The sequence below is a fragment of the Palaemon carinicauda genome, chromosome 38, assembly GCF_036898095.1.
Source record: "Palaemon carinicauda isolate YSFRI2023 chromosome 38, ASM3689809v2, whole genome shotgun sequence".
In the NCBI taxonomy this organism is placed as follows: domain Eukaryota; kingdom Metazoa; phylum Arthropoda; class Malacostraca; order Decapoda; family Palaemonidae; genus Palaemon; species Palaemon carinicauda.
Genome location: NC_090762.1, coordinates 22,506,102 through 22,521,507, shown reverse-complemented (window position 1 = coordinate 22,521,507; position 15,406 = coordinate 22,506,102). Strand labels below are relative to the sequence as shown.

At 39.4% G+C, this 15,406-nt stretch overlaps 1 protein-coding gene across 1 annotated transcript; it reads right to left on the bottom strand.

Annotated features, from left to right (window-relative positions):
• Window positions 1–1,354: 1,354 nt before the first annotated feature.
• On the bottom strand, window positions 1,355–11,627 carry LOC137630252 (trichohyalin-like). Its single transcript, XM_068361708.1, has 3 exons — window positions 11,478–11,627; window positions 3,453–3,685; window positions 1,355–2,981 (listed from the first exon to the last, which is right to left on the bottom strand). Exons 1-3 carry the CDS (start codon window positions 11,625–11,627, stop codon window positions 1,355–1,357), a joined length of 2,010 nt encoding a protein of 669 aa, XP_068217809.1.
• Window positions 11,628–15,406: the final 3,779 nt, after the last annotated feature.

Sequence of the window (15,406 nt, the reverse complement as noted above, 5' to 3'; positions counted from 1 at the left end):
GAGTTTTGCCCGTCAAACCGAGTGATCGACAATCAAGTTCGATCATACCTTTTTAATTTAAAACAAGGATCAAGTTCCAATAATATCTTACATCCAAATATGCATGCATCTAATAAAAAAATTACACGCAATTACTGAAATGCCTATAATCCGATACTACATTTCTTAAAGCTACATGAAATTTACAATGCCTTCGAGAAAAACGAGCGGCAAGAAGAAATGACTGAAAGCAAGTCTACTTGGGGAGCTTTGTGTTAATAGCATATCTCTGGAACGGACAACGTATAAACGGAAGAAGAGTCGTTACGGAATTTTTAAGAGATCAAGCACAGTTACGTATAATTGTTGTCTGGTAATGCTTTGGAAATAACCACTGTAGTAACGAGAATTTTGGGTGGAGAAAATGCCCCCTTCAATCTCGATGAAGTCACTGACAGCAGGGTGACGGATTGGGTTTAAGGCTATAGACAAGATGTCTCTTCGGCTTCTACATTCGATGCCTGGCGGATGATCTAACTGGAATCAGTATGGACCGGCAGGGGTCACTTGCCTTAGTTAGATAGGCACTGCGAATCACAAGGAACTGGCTATCCTTTGATGAATTTAGCCAATGAATCCTCTATGAATTTAGTCAGTCTACGGAGGTCTTTTGCGTCAATAGGCGTAGGAGGAGATGATGATGATGAATATAAAAAAAACATTACGTCTTTAAAATATTAATTTATGTATCGGCTTGCCAAGGTGGAAAGGTCACACACCACAGCAGATGTTGACAAAATAGATAAAAGTTCACACACAAGTTCATTTGCCCTTAGTGTATGTCCTTTGTGCGTGGTGGAGTGTACAATATTGTAGTATTATGTTGATTCGATATATTTTGCAAACAACATAACATTGGTCAAATATACTTGGTCCTTCAAAGCTCTCTTGCTTGACAGTACACTCGGGCGCACTCTTCTTGGTTCTTCAAAGCTCTCTTGCTCGAGAGTACAATCGGCCGCACTCTTCTTGGTCCTTCAAAGCTCTCTTGCTCGAGAGTACACTCGGGCGCACTCTTCTTGGTCCTTCAAAGCTCTCTTGCTCGAGAGTACACTCGGGAGCACTCTTCTTGGTTCTTCAAAGCTCTATTGCTCGAGGGCAAACTCTTCTTGGTTCTTTGGAGTTTTCTTGCTCGAGAGCACACTCGGGCCCACTCTTCTTGGTTCTTTGGAGTTTTCTTGCTCGAGAGCACACTCGGGCACACTCTTCTTGGTTCTTTGGAGTTTTCTTGCTCGAGAGCACACTCGGGCACACTCTTCTTGGTTCTTTGGTGTTTTCTTGCTCGAGAGCACACTCGGGCACACTCTTCTTGGTTCTAGCACACTCGGGCCCACTCTTCTTGGTTCTTTGGTGTTTTCTTGCTCGAGAGCACACTCGGGCCCACTCTTCTTGGTTCTTTGGAGTTTTCTTGCTCGAGAGCACACTCGGGCCCACTCTTCTTGGTTCTTTGGAGTTTTCTTGCTCGAGAGCACACTCGGGCCCACTCTTCTTGGTTCTTTGGAGTTTTCTTGCTCGAGAGCACTCTACTTGGTTCTTTGGAGTTTTCTTGCTCGAGAGCACACTCGGGCACACTCTTCTTGGTTCTTTGGAGTTTCCTTGCTCGAGAGCACACTCGGGCCCACTCTTCTTGGTTCTTTGGAGTTTCCTTGCTCGAGAGCACACTCGGGCCCACTCTTCTTGGTTCTTTGGAGTTTCCTTGCTCGAGAGCACACTCGGGCCCACTCTTGTTGGTTCTTTGGAGTTTCCTTGCTCGAGAGCACACTCGGGCCCACTCTTCTTGGTTCTTTGGAGTTTCCTTGCTCGAGACACACTCGGGCCCTCTCTTCTTGGTTCTTTGGAGTTTCCTTGCTCGAGAGCACACTCGGGCCCACTCTTCTTGGTTCTTTGGAGTTTCCTTGCTCGAGAGCACACTCGGGCCCACTCTTCTTGGTTCTTTGGAGTTTCCTTGCTCGAGAGCACACTCGGGCACACTCTTCTTGGTTCTTTGGAGTTTCCTTGCTCGAGAGTACACTGCACACTCGGGCACACTCTTCTTGGTTCTTTGGAGTTTTCTTGCTCGAGAGCACACTCGGGCGCATTCTTCTTGGTTCTTTGGATTTTCTTGCTTTAGAGCACACTCGGGCCCACTCTTCTTGGTTCTTTGGAGTTTCCTTGCTCGAGAGCACACTCGGGCCCACTCTTCTTGGTTCTTTGGAGTTTCCTTGCTCGAGAGCACACTCGGGCCCTCTCTTCTTGGTTCTTTGGAGTTTTCTTGCTCGAGAGCACACTCGGGCCCTCTCTTCTTGGTTCTTTGGAGTTTCCTTGCTCGAGAGCACACTCGGGCCCACTCTTCTTGGTTCTTTGGAGTTTCCTTGCTCGAGAGCACACTCGGGCCCACTCTTCTTGGTTCTTTGGAGTTTCCTTGCTCGAAAGTACACTGCACACTCGGGCACACTCTTCTTGGTTCTTTGGAGTTTTCTTGCTCGAGAGCACACTCGGGCGCACTCTTCTTGGTTCTTTGGAGTTTTCTTGCTCGAGAGCACACTCGGGCCCACTCTTCTTGGTTCTTTGGAGTTTCCTTGCTCGAGAGCACACTCGGGCCCACTCTTCTTGGTTCTTTGGAGTTTCCTTGCTCGAGAACACACTCGGGCCCTCTCTTCTTGGTTCTTTGGAGTTTCCTTGCTCGAGAGCACACTCGGGCCCTCTCTTCTTGGTTCTTTGGAGTTTCCTTGCTCGAGAGCACACTCGGGCCCACTCTTCTTGGTTCTTTGGAGTTTCCTTGCTCGAGAGCACACTCGGGCCCACTCTTCTTGGTTCTTTGGAGTTTCCTTGCTCGAGAGCACACTTGGGCACACTCTTCTTGGTTCTTTGGAGTTTCCTTGCTCGAGAGTACACTGCACACTCGGGCACACTCTTCTTGGTTCTTTGGAGTTTTCTTGCTCGAGAGCACACTCGGGCGCACTCTTCTTGGTTCTTTGGAGTTTTCTTGCTCGAGAGCACACTCGGGCGCACTCTTCTTGGTTCTTTGGAGTTTTCTTGCTCGAGAGCACACTCGGGCGCACTCTTCTTGGTTCTTTGGAGCTTTTGAGAGTACACTCGGGCCCACTCTCCTTGGTTCTTTGGAGTTTTCTTGCTCGAGAGCACACTCGGACCCACTCTCCTTGGTTCTTTGGAGTTTTCTTGCTCGAGAGCACACTCGGGAGCACTCTACTTGGTTCTTTGGAGTTTTCTTGCTCGAGAGCACACTCGGGCACACTCTTCTTGGTTCTTTGGAGTTTTCTTGCTCGAGAGCACACTCGGGCGCACTCTTCTTGGTTCTTTGGAGTTTTCTTGCTCGAGAGCACACTCGGGCGCACTCTTCTTGGTTCTTTGGAGTTTTCTTGCTCGAGAGCACACTCGGGCCCTCTCTTCTTGGTTCTTTGGAGTTTTCTTGCTCGAGAGCACACTCGGGCCCACTCTTCTTGGTTCTTTGGAGTTTTCTTGCTCGAGAGCATACTCTGGCACACTCTCCTTGGTTCTTTGGAGTTTTCTTGCTCGAGAGCACACTCGGGCACACTCTCCTTGGTTCTTTGGAGTTTTCTTGCTCGAGAGCACACTCGGGCACACTCTCCTTGGTTCTTTGGAGTTTTCTTGCTCGAGAGCACACTCGGGAGCACTCTACTTGGTTCTTTGGAGTTTTCTTACTCGAGAGCACACTCGGGCACACTCTACTTGGTTCTTTGGAGTTTTCTTACTCGAGAGCACACTCGGGCAGACTCTTCTTGGTTCTTTGGAGTTTTCTTACTCGAGAGCACACTCGGGCACACTCTTCTTGGTTCTTTGGAGTTTTCTTACTCGAGAGCACACTCGGTCACACTCTTCTTGGTTCTTTGGAGTTTTCTTACTCGAGAGCACACTCGGGCACACTCTTCTTGGTTCTACTCGAAAGTACACTCGGGCACACTCTTATTGGTTCTTTGGAGTTTTCTTGCTTGAGAGTACACTCGAACAAACTATTCTTGGTTCTTTAGAGTTCTCTTGCTTGGGAGTGCACTCAGGCACATTATTCCATCTTATTTCTCTTCCTCTTTTTTTTTTTTTTTTTAAATTTTTATAGCTTATATAAAAAAATATTTATTATAGTGCTGTTACTGTTCCTGAAATATTTAATTTTAAGTGTATATTACTTCTCTTGTAGTTCATTTATTTCGTTATTTCCTTTCTTCCCCAAGCTATTTTCCCTGTTAGAGCCATTGGGCTTACAGCATCCTGCTTTTCAAATGAGGGTTGTAGCCTGGCTTAGTAACAATAACATTAACAACAACAATAATAGTAAAAATAAAAATAATAATAATAATAATATAATAATAATAATGATAACAATATGGTATATATTTTGCAACCTTTATGATATTATTTAAACCAACATTCTGAATCAATATAGCTTTATAAACTAACTGCTAATTGAATATATTCCTCTCCAACACGTAAGACAAATTATAAAATAACTTGCAAGATAAGGTCAGGAAATGGAGGAATGTTAGTTATCTAGATGAAGATATCATGTTATTCGTATTGAAAAGGAGAGAGAGAGAGAGAGAGAGAGAGAGAGAGAGAGAGAGAGAGAGAGAGAGAGAGAGAGAGAGAGAGAGAGAGAGAGAGAATAAAAATTAAAATTTCAACGATGAAAACAGTTTTGGAAAAAATGAGAGAAAGAGAGAGAGAGAGAGAGAGAAGAGGAGAGAGAGAGAGAGAGAGAGAGAGAGAGAGAGAGAGAGAGAGAGAGAGAGAGAGAGAGAGAGAATAAAACATTAAAATTTCAACGATAAAAATTGTTTTGGATTAAAAAAATAAGGTAAAAGCTTTTTGCATATAAACTCACATTGCAGCCCTATTTTCTTTAAATAATCAATTTCATCCACTGGGTCACTAGAAACAGGAAGAACAAACATTCAAATCGAATGGATCCCATTCTATTTCAGTATTCAATTACTGTCAAATAAAATTTGCCATGAAGAGCCCGTGGGACTGACGTCCATTATAACATCGACCTTCCCATTTGGGAAAAAAAAATGGGGTAACTGAAGAGTTCAATTTAAAGTTTGCCTTCCCCTAAATTATTCACCTACACTGATTTAAAGGTTTAAAGGCCACTAATGAATGGCCGAGGCAATGGACAATGGCATTACCCTGGTTAGTAAGACAATGCCCTGAAGACTAAAATATACACTCATAAAATCAACGCCCTGGACTCCCCTCCATCCAAGCTAGGACCAGAGAGGAACAGGCAATGGCTGCTGATGACTCAGCAAGTAGACCAATAAGCTCCCCCAAAACCTTCATCCTTAGCTCACAAGGATGGTTAGGTTGCTGACACTACAAGAAACTATCGAGCTTGAGCGGGACTCGAATCCCATTCTGGCAAATTGTCAAACAAGGACGTTTTCAAATAGGCCACAAAATCATGTGAAAATGTTTCTAGTGTTGTTTCACATTACAATGAAATACACACGGAAATTTATCCCAACCAAAAAATAATACATGAATCGGCCTAGAATATTTATCTATAATGTGAAGACGAAGTTTAATGATACTAGAAAATATACAAAAATATAACACAGAGAGAGAGAGAGAGAGAGAGAGAGAGAGAGAGAGAGAGAGAGAGAGAGAGAGAGAGAGAGAGAGAGAGAGAGAGAGAGGGGGGGGGGTCCCCTACACTTAAATAGCTAAGAAAGGGCAATATGATGATGAAATGTAATATACAGTGGTATAGTTCATAGAAAATACATATTACATACAATCCACAAATAATAAACTACAAGGGTATTTGGAAAATATACTGTATATATAACACATACCCCTATTTAATAATAAACAATATTTGTTCATTCTTAAAACTTTAATCCCGTTTAAAAAATATAATCCGTCAACCAAATTGAGAATGTAAAGCGAGTCTAATGCAAAGATGAGGGCAGAACTTGCACGTGACTAAAACAAGAGCACCTGTGACGTCAGCGTAACGAAGAGGTAATTGGGATGTAAACAAGGTCCCCTGGGAATCGGTGGCTTCTAGGATCATCACGTACATGCTTCAAAATTTCTTGGAATAATGTCTTAAAGGTGACAGCATCGTGTCCGTGTTCGATTTATTTAGATTTTGTCAGTTTTTTTTTTTTTTGTGATATTAAATAAAAAGTGACAAGTTGGTTTTGCGGGAGAGAGAGAGAGAGAGAGAGAGAGAGAGGAGAGAGAGAGAGAGAGAGAGAGAGAGAGAGAGAGAGAGAGAGAGAGAGAAATATCTTTTCAAATAAGAACATTTCTTTAAGTGCTTCGAGTACCGTATTATGAAAGGCAACAGAGGTTAACCTTGGGGCAAACCAATGTAATAAATGAAAAAGAAAACAATTCAATAACGAACAAAAGCAATAAGAGATATCAGACCTCCGGCCAAAGGTTAATGGAGTCGTCTATGGCCTAAGATTTATCTGTGGTGGAAATATCGTCAAAATCAGTCCATTTGTTTTGACGTTATCTTTAAAATGGCGAAAAATATAAATCCGGATCCGGATTATCTTCAAAATCTAACGGGGTCATCCATGACGTAAGATTTATCTGAGGTGAAAATTTCGACAAAATCCGTCGCGTAGTTTTTATGTAATTCTCTCTACAGACAGACAGACAAACCGACAAATGGATAAATAAACCGACCTTGGCAGAAGTAAAATTAGCTGGATGAAGACACAATAAAATCGATAGAAAAGGAAAAAAAAGTAAATGAAAGACCAATGTTACAAAACCAATGTAGAGGAATGCAAAAGCAAATACTAATTATTTATTATTATTATTATTATTATTATTATTATTATTATTATTATTATTATTATTATTATTATTATTACTTCTTACTGAGCTACAACCCTAGTTGAAAAAGTTGGATGCTATAAGCCCAGGTAATCCAACAGGGAAAATAACCTAGTGAGGAAAGGAAACAAGGAAAAATAAAATATTACAAGAACAGTAACATTAAAATAAATATTTCATATATAAACTATAAAATTGAAGGAAACCAAAAGAACCTTGAATGGGACAAATGGATGGTAAACAGAGTAAAGAAATTCTGTGATGAGTAATCAAACAAGAATAAAAAGAGGGAGAATTAATGCACTTTGTACTTCTATAAAGTTACAGTTTAAGATGATATCATATAAACTGAGTCGATGAATTACATTTGTGTTTATTCCTTCCTTTATAATTTTTAAGACTTGCTTTGTTTACCAGGTACATAGGTGTTGATATGAAAGCTGTTTCTCCTCATAAACACTAATATAAACACACATACACACATATATGTATACACACACACACACACACACACACACACACACACACACACACACATATATATATATATATATATATATATATATATATATATATATATATATATATATATATGTGTGTGTGTGTGTGTGTGTAAAAATCACAGGGTGATTCTCAGACGCAAAAACAAAGACGAAAAAAAAAACAGGGGTAATGAAAAAAGGAAATATAATGTTAACTTCTGACTAGTTTCGTGATACTTCAGTCCTCTGAAGAAGTATCACACAAATAGTCAGGACTTAATCTTATATTTCCTATTTTCATTTTCCCTGTGGTTTTTTTGCTATATATTTATATATGTGCGTGTGTATGTAATGTGTGCGCGCGATTACATTTATACTACTGAAAGCATGTACGCAAGTGGATATGCATTAAACTGCTGCATGCACAAACAATTTCCAAACATCAAAATATAAGAACCTTAATCCAATGTCCAAGAAACACATGGCAACTCTTGAAAAAACAATGAGTCAACCTAAATTTTAGCAAAATAAACAAACAAATAAAAATGAACTAGAAGGTTATCAAAGCAGAAACACATTTTGATTACATGTAAAAAAGAGCCTTGGTGAGGGAAACGACCTTGAATAATGAAAGACGAAGTTAACATGATGTAGAAACAAGACAATAAGTACCCCTTCCCTCGGTTTATGCATCATATAAAGCACAAAAAAATCACTTAGTAAGGCAAACAAGGAATTCTTAAGCATCATTGCAATGCAATTCTCAAATAATAAGTAGGCGATCATAATCAAATGTCTCGAGGGAAGGAAAACTAACCAACACAATTAGTATGGTTTACTACATTCCTTATTTTGGATACCATCTTTGGAATTTTGGAGCACCTGAACACACCTGGATTAACCACGCCCAGTTACGTGCACAAGCTCACATATGGAGAGAGAGAGAGAGAGAGAGAGAGAGAGAGAGAGAGAGAGAGAGAGAGAGAGAGAGAGAGAGAGAGAAATATGTATGTATACATATATATATATATATATATATATATATATATATATATATATATATATATATATATATATATATATATATATATATATATATATATATATATATATATATATATATATGTATGTATATAATGTGTGTGTGTGTACTATTATTCAGCTTACGTTTTGAAGGCCACAATTTGATTCCTAGACAGAGAGAATGAATATATATATATATATATATATATATATATATATATATATATATATATATATATATATATATATAGTATTCAGCTTACGTTTTCAAGGTCACAGTCTGATTCAGAGAGAGAGAGAGAGAGAGAGAGAGAGAGAGAGAGAGAGAGAGAGAGAGAGAGAGAGAGAGAGAGAGAGAGACCATATAAATATATATATATAGCCTATATATATAGGCCTATATATATATATATATATATATATATATATATATATATATATATATATATATATATATGTGTGTGTGTGTGTGTGTGTGTGTGTGTGTCTGTATGTGTGTGTGTGTGTCTGTATGTATGTATGTGTGTGTGTGTGTGTGTGTGTGTGTGTGTGTGTGTGTATTATTCAGCTTACGTTTTCAAGGCCCTAGTCTGATTCCCTGCCTGCAACACGTCACTCAAGTAACTACTTTACCCTTCAGGTCCTAACCTATAAACGGAAAAGAACAATAATGACATTTCTGGCCATTTTCCATTGAAACCCTCCATTACACATTCTAGGAATTAAATGAAGTATTTCTGGTTCTAGGTCCCAATTCTGACCTGGATTTCAAGGAACAGGGGTTTATTGTAAAACAAATATCTTTCCCCTTGGCTACTTTTTCCAATTGGGCTGCCTCAAATAATTATTTTGACCCTTACTTCATTTTCCTAACCGGGATTTTTTTTTCCTCTTTCTTTTTTTTTGGGGGGGGGGGTTGAGGGGTGGGGGCCTTCAGCTTATGCATAGTTTTTTTTTTTAACAAGGTAGCATAGTTTTTTTTTTTATTAATAAGGATTGCTTATAACAACAGCAACAATATATAACAATGCTATATAGATTACTGCATCAAGTTCTCCGTCTGATCAAATTATAGATGGGAAGGAGCAGAAATGGAAAATGGCAATAGAAAAAGACTGCTAATCTCAGCAACAATTTTTACAACATAAGAGTTATCTTCTTCAAAGCAGCAAAACGAAGCAGCCATATCTTATTTGGATAACACGAACTAAATTTTAATTTTGCATTTCAAGTGGATAGAAAATTTTTTATTTTGCTCTCACTTCAATGCAAGAAAATCATTAAGAAAAAATGGATCAACACACGGGCAACTGATTAATGAAAATCGATTAATTTGTGGTTTGTTTTCCTTTACTGGAGAAAATTCAAAGACGAGACAGTGCGTATGTAGACAATTAAGTGAATAGATGAAAATTACAATGTACGATAGAAAAAAACAATACATTATATGCAACATTTAATGCTTTGTAACAAAAAAAATTAGTAGTTCAACATCTAAAATTTATTACATGACATCTCTTTTCGTGGGTAAAACTTACATACTTCAGTTAGCCGAATCAAACAAAAATGTCTATTTTCTATGTGAAATTGACTTTCGTTTTCTTTCTTGCCTCTCATTACTATGGGTAACTCTACCTGTTTTCATTAGATCCTATGTAGGATTGCACACTTAGACTTAATGTCTAAAATTGGACACAAATAGCAAAAATATTCATATAACCTTTTTTCACAATTAAAGATTAATTCGGATCCAGAGTTTAAATTAAACCTTTAGGCTCATTGCGCAATTTTCCCCTGAGATAATAAGAACATGCTAGAGTCCCAATTGTCCACAGCTTAATTTTTGCTTTCCTACTCTTCTACGTCTCTCATGCTCTCCCCCCCCCCCTCTCCCCCGCTGAAATACAGTCGGCCGACTATGTGGGTATTGTTAAAAATTTCTACCCCGTTTCAAATAACACATAAATTTCTGCAATATTTTCCTAATTACAGTATATAGCAACTCCATGCAAAATACCCATAAAAGTTTGTGTAACAAAAAAAAATACTTCATGCAAAATACCCATAAATCTTTGTGAAACAAAAAAACAAAAAATACAGGTTGTATGGTACGTATAATGGCTACATAAAGAGATGGCATCTGTTTCCAAACCTATAAAATAATGTTTTTACCTCCTATAAGCATTAAACTTTTACGTAAAATTTATTCTAAAAAGGTTATAATGACGCATATTAAATTTTGTTTTCGAATTAAAAGCATAATCGATAAGTAACACAGATTATATTAAAACGCATCAAACTATAAATTTCTTATCAAAATTATGTCACAGATGGAGTGAATTTTAATTATTCTGTTTCCACTCTTCTTGTGATATTCAGAATGGAAAACAACACTGGAATCCATCTGCACTCTATCCACTGGTCCCCTTTCCAGGAAAAATCCATCCACCACAGCAGCAATTTCAGAAGCTGTCTCGATTGCAGCTCTTTTTCAGATTGCTACTCTGCCTTGTGACGGTGCCGAGAGAGGGTTGTGAACTCAAAGACAGGATGCAATCAAGTGAGTTCACATCCCTCTCTCGGCACCGGCACATTGGTGACCCCGGAGTGACACACGGTTGGTACATGGCTCCCCCTCTAAAAATGACATACTGAACATGTTAAATAGGGCGCCCTGATCTAGAGAGGCGAACTGTAGGCGGGTCATCTGGCAGAAGATAAGCAGGTTTTAGACGATCAATGGAGACCCAGTCTTCTTCGCCCCGAATGTTTAGGAGGAATGCGGGGGTCACCAATGTGACGGTGCCGAGAGAGGGTTGTGAACTCACTTGATTGCATCCTGTCTTTGAGTTCACAACCCTCTCTCGGCACCATCACATTGGTGACCCCGGAGTGACACACAGTTGGTACAGCCTAGCTTAGAGTTAATTATGAACAGATGCAGGCTTCAACTGGTAATGAGTCACATGGCCAGCCTCGTGCAGTTTGTTTCTACCCTAATCATTCCAGACTTGTGAGACATAAGGACCAGGTCAATTGATTGACATCTACACACCACACTATACATCTTCCCTTGTGAGGCAAAGGTTAATCTGATGAAGCAAAACAGCTCACCCTATCTACTTCACCTGCAGGATGCTCTGGATTCCTCAACCAGGTCTTCTTTACCCCGGTTTGTGCATTTGCCTTTTTCTTTTCAGAAGTTAGAAACAATAAGCACAGCTTCAACTTGAATTCTTTTACTAATTCTCGAAGGATTCCCATTTGTCGCTTTATGATTTTTTCCGAAACCTCCTTCATACATACACTTTTTTCAAGTGGGATCACTGACTTCTGCCAGCTGAGTACTATGGCCCAATCATTTCAAAGCAAAAAGTTGCGCAGTCCCAATTCAATGGTAGGTTGACATTTTTCAGCAACTTGTCCATCTCAGCCACTTCAATATCATACTAATCATGCTCTTTCCTCAACCATGTAGCATCCCATACAATTTTCCCTCCTATCTCCAGCAATACCTCTGTCAGAAAACTTCTAGTGTCACACTACACTAGCCCCATCTCCCTCTTTCACATACCACATCCTTTTCACTGGATCCTCCTTCTTGACCAGCCCCACTATCTCGCTAATTATAATTATTACCATCAGCTTCTTCCTAACCCCTTCCTCCCATTTCAGTCCCTCTGCTCTTCTCTTACTGTAGCTACATGCTGTTCTAAGCAACCCTGCAATGGGTAGTGGACCACAACTTTCTGCATATCGAGTCTCAAACTTCCAGAACTTCATTCAATCTCACAAACACTAGTTTCCCTGCATAGCTCTTGTTCAACCTCAGTCCTAGAGCTGCTCTGCTGTCCAATGGCTTTGGTGGTTTTGTGGTTTGCCCAAAACTCTGCAGCTGATTCAAGACTTCATCCGCCGTCACCACTGTTTCAGCGACCAGAATATAATCAATGTACAAGATGGTACCAGACTTCACTTTCCCACCATGCCAAGGCCATTTTGAGAACTACCTCAATGATACTCAGTACAGAGTGCAGCACGAATCCCAATGTTGTTAGACAATAAGTCTTACCCTTACTCTTCACATGCAAGTATTTCCTCAGCTTCTTGGATATGCAATGCAGCTGGTAGGCTGACTTGAGGTTAATAATAGCGGTGGGCTCCATCATCTATTTCCATATGTGTAGGCTCTCACCACACATATCTGTAGCATCATCGCCAGTGTGACACTGCATATAATCATGCAGTTCTTGTTAGTCCAATACACTATAGGGTGCACACTACTTTTTGATGCCTGCATGAGCACCATCAGTGGCAACACCCATCTATATACCTCCCCTTCCCATGGCTCTAGTACCCTTTCTGTAATCCATTCATCAACCCCTCTTTCAAATTCTTCCTTCATAGCTCCTTTCAGAGCAACTTATCTCATTTGTCAGCATCAGAAGCTCACAGTTTTTTAGGAAGTACTTAACTGCTTAAAGCTGTTAATCAACTCAGCAGTGAAGTCCAGGTCCTAAATCGTAATATGGAACGTCCCCACCATGGTGTGATGGGTGAGCCCTACCATCCACACACCTGTGCTCGACATTTATTGAACCTGTATTCTAACCCAACTCCATCCTCCAATATAATAAATGCACCCAAATATTTTACTAGCATAATGCTTCCATTATTCAAAGGAGACTTACTCCTCACAGATGCAAAGCCACTAACCATATAACTTCAATGCAATATAATTCACAATTATGTATCCCTTCATTACGGCCAGAAAAAAAAGAGACTCAAAGACAGAGCCGTCAAGGAAAACTGGGTCATTTGATTTCCTCTGACTTTGTATATGCACCCTATCCCACACATAGATGATTTGATCACATAACTTGCATGTCTATCTTCTCTGTATAAAGTCGGTAATAAGAACATTGTTATAAATTTTCAAATCTTTATGGTAAGTGGTATTTATTAAAACAGAAAAATTTATGGTTTCCTATACCGTTCAGTATTAACATAACCTCTTTTATAATATTTTATTGCTTAAACACGATTTGCAAATGATAAGGGGACCACCTTGCATTCCTTAACCTACCCTTCCCCTATGTTACTGATGAGTATCTACTAGTATACCCTGATAAATGTATTGAATCTATATTGAAGGCATTCCGTAAACCTGACCTACATTAACTATGCCTACGCATTAAGTGCACTCATTAAAAACTTTGATAATTCATAAGATGAAGCTTAATATTTCAACCACTTATAGAAATTCAAAGGGAAATACAGTACAGTACAGTACTAACCTTATTCTGAGCTTCATATTCACAGGACTACGAAGCATGAAGTAGGAGATGATGAATGGCGAAGTATCAATTTAAAAGCTCCAGATAGACACGACTGGCAAAATATAACCAGAGTCCATAGGAGATGATGATGATAATGATGGCTGTGATAAGTAGATCAAGTGTCCATGAGCATAGTTTTTGCAATACCTAATTATATGAGACAGTTCTCATAAAGTACAGCACATCAAGTTTCAAAGTCTTTGGCTCAGTATGACATCTGAAAATATATACATAAAGTAAATATGAAATACTAACATACTAATAGAATCAATGTTACCATATTTATGTCAAACGAATGTTATACAGGTACCCATAAACTAACAAAGTGTGATGATCTTCATCTTTTCTGTACGAGTGAATCTAAATGGGTAGTGGAAAAGAACAAATTTGGATTTTTGGATAATCATATCCTTAGCTTATGTGAACCTACCCTAAATGAATACGCCAGGGCCATACATAAGGTCAAATTTATCCAGAATGACTGGTAGAGATACATAATGTTGGCTGGACATATTCCTGCCACTACAAATTCTAAAAGTAATTTGTATTTTTCCTAGCTATATAAACCTAAGTTCTTTAGTAAGGGTAAAATTCTGGCAAAAGCAACCAATGAAGAATTATCGAGGTTCTGGCAGCCATCCACTGGTGGTATGGGTCTGACAGCGCTCAATGCCTTCGTTTTGATTCTGCCTGGGACTTGTGGGGTGTGGATATGGCGGGATGTGAAACCTAAAGGACTCGAGTCTGAATAGCTAGGAAAAATACAAATTACTTTTAAACTTTGTGATTTTTTCCCTACGCGAATACAAACCTTCGTCTTTTAGTAGGGACCCTTAGGATGGAGGATGTCCAGCTCACTCAACTGGCTGGCTAACAACCCAGAATAACGATACTAAGTTAGGTAAGGAGAGCAGAGCAGAGGATTGTTCCATCCCGTGAGCCAAGGTTGAATGACCTACAGTATTGCGTCACAACCAAGCAGTTTTTCATACAATGTTCCCATTAAAGACTAATGTAAGTACTGTACTGGGTTTGCCTTAACTGTCACATTTCTTGTAAGGAGTGTGGGGATTCTACATTTTTACTATTTTAGAAAAATAACTGCCCGACATTAAGTGTGCTCACCTGCACGAGTGTCCGTTCCAGCTCCATAACAACACACTGGCTGATCCCAAAAGAAAAGAAGGCCAGATATTCTCTCTCTCAAGCCTTAAACTTATGATGTAAACGCTATCTTTTACAAGATGCTTCTTGTCCTGACAGGATTGAGGTTAGTTAGCCTACACCACTGGGCAGGTACCAAATGTCTTATGGAGAAAGTATCCAGGGGCCTGTAGGTGCAATGCTGAAGATAATGTGCTATGAAGGTAGTCTATCTCCTCCAGACACCTACCTTCAATACTTGGGCAACTGAATGATTCTTTCTGAGGCTAGTGGTACCTTCCCTAATTTTATGAGCTCTAGGAGACTCTGAAGCCAAGAGTGCATCCCTCTGCTCCCTGTAGGCTCTACTGATGACTTCAAGAAACAAGAAAAAAATCACTAGGCTTCATATGGCAATGGAGAATACATATAAAAAATATTTTGTCAAAATTCCTCTTACTTTCAGCCATGTTGGCTTTGTTCACTTCGCTAGTATTTCAAGTTAATATTGCCCATCTGGTACTCTGTCATTTAGGTTATATCACTTACGGTTTATGACCA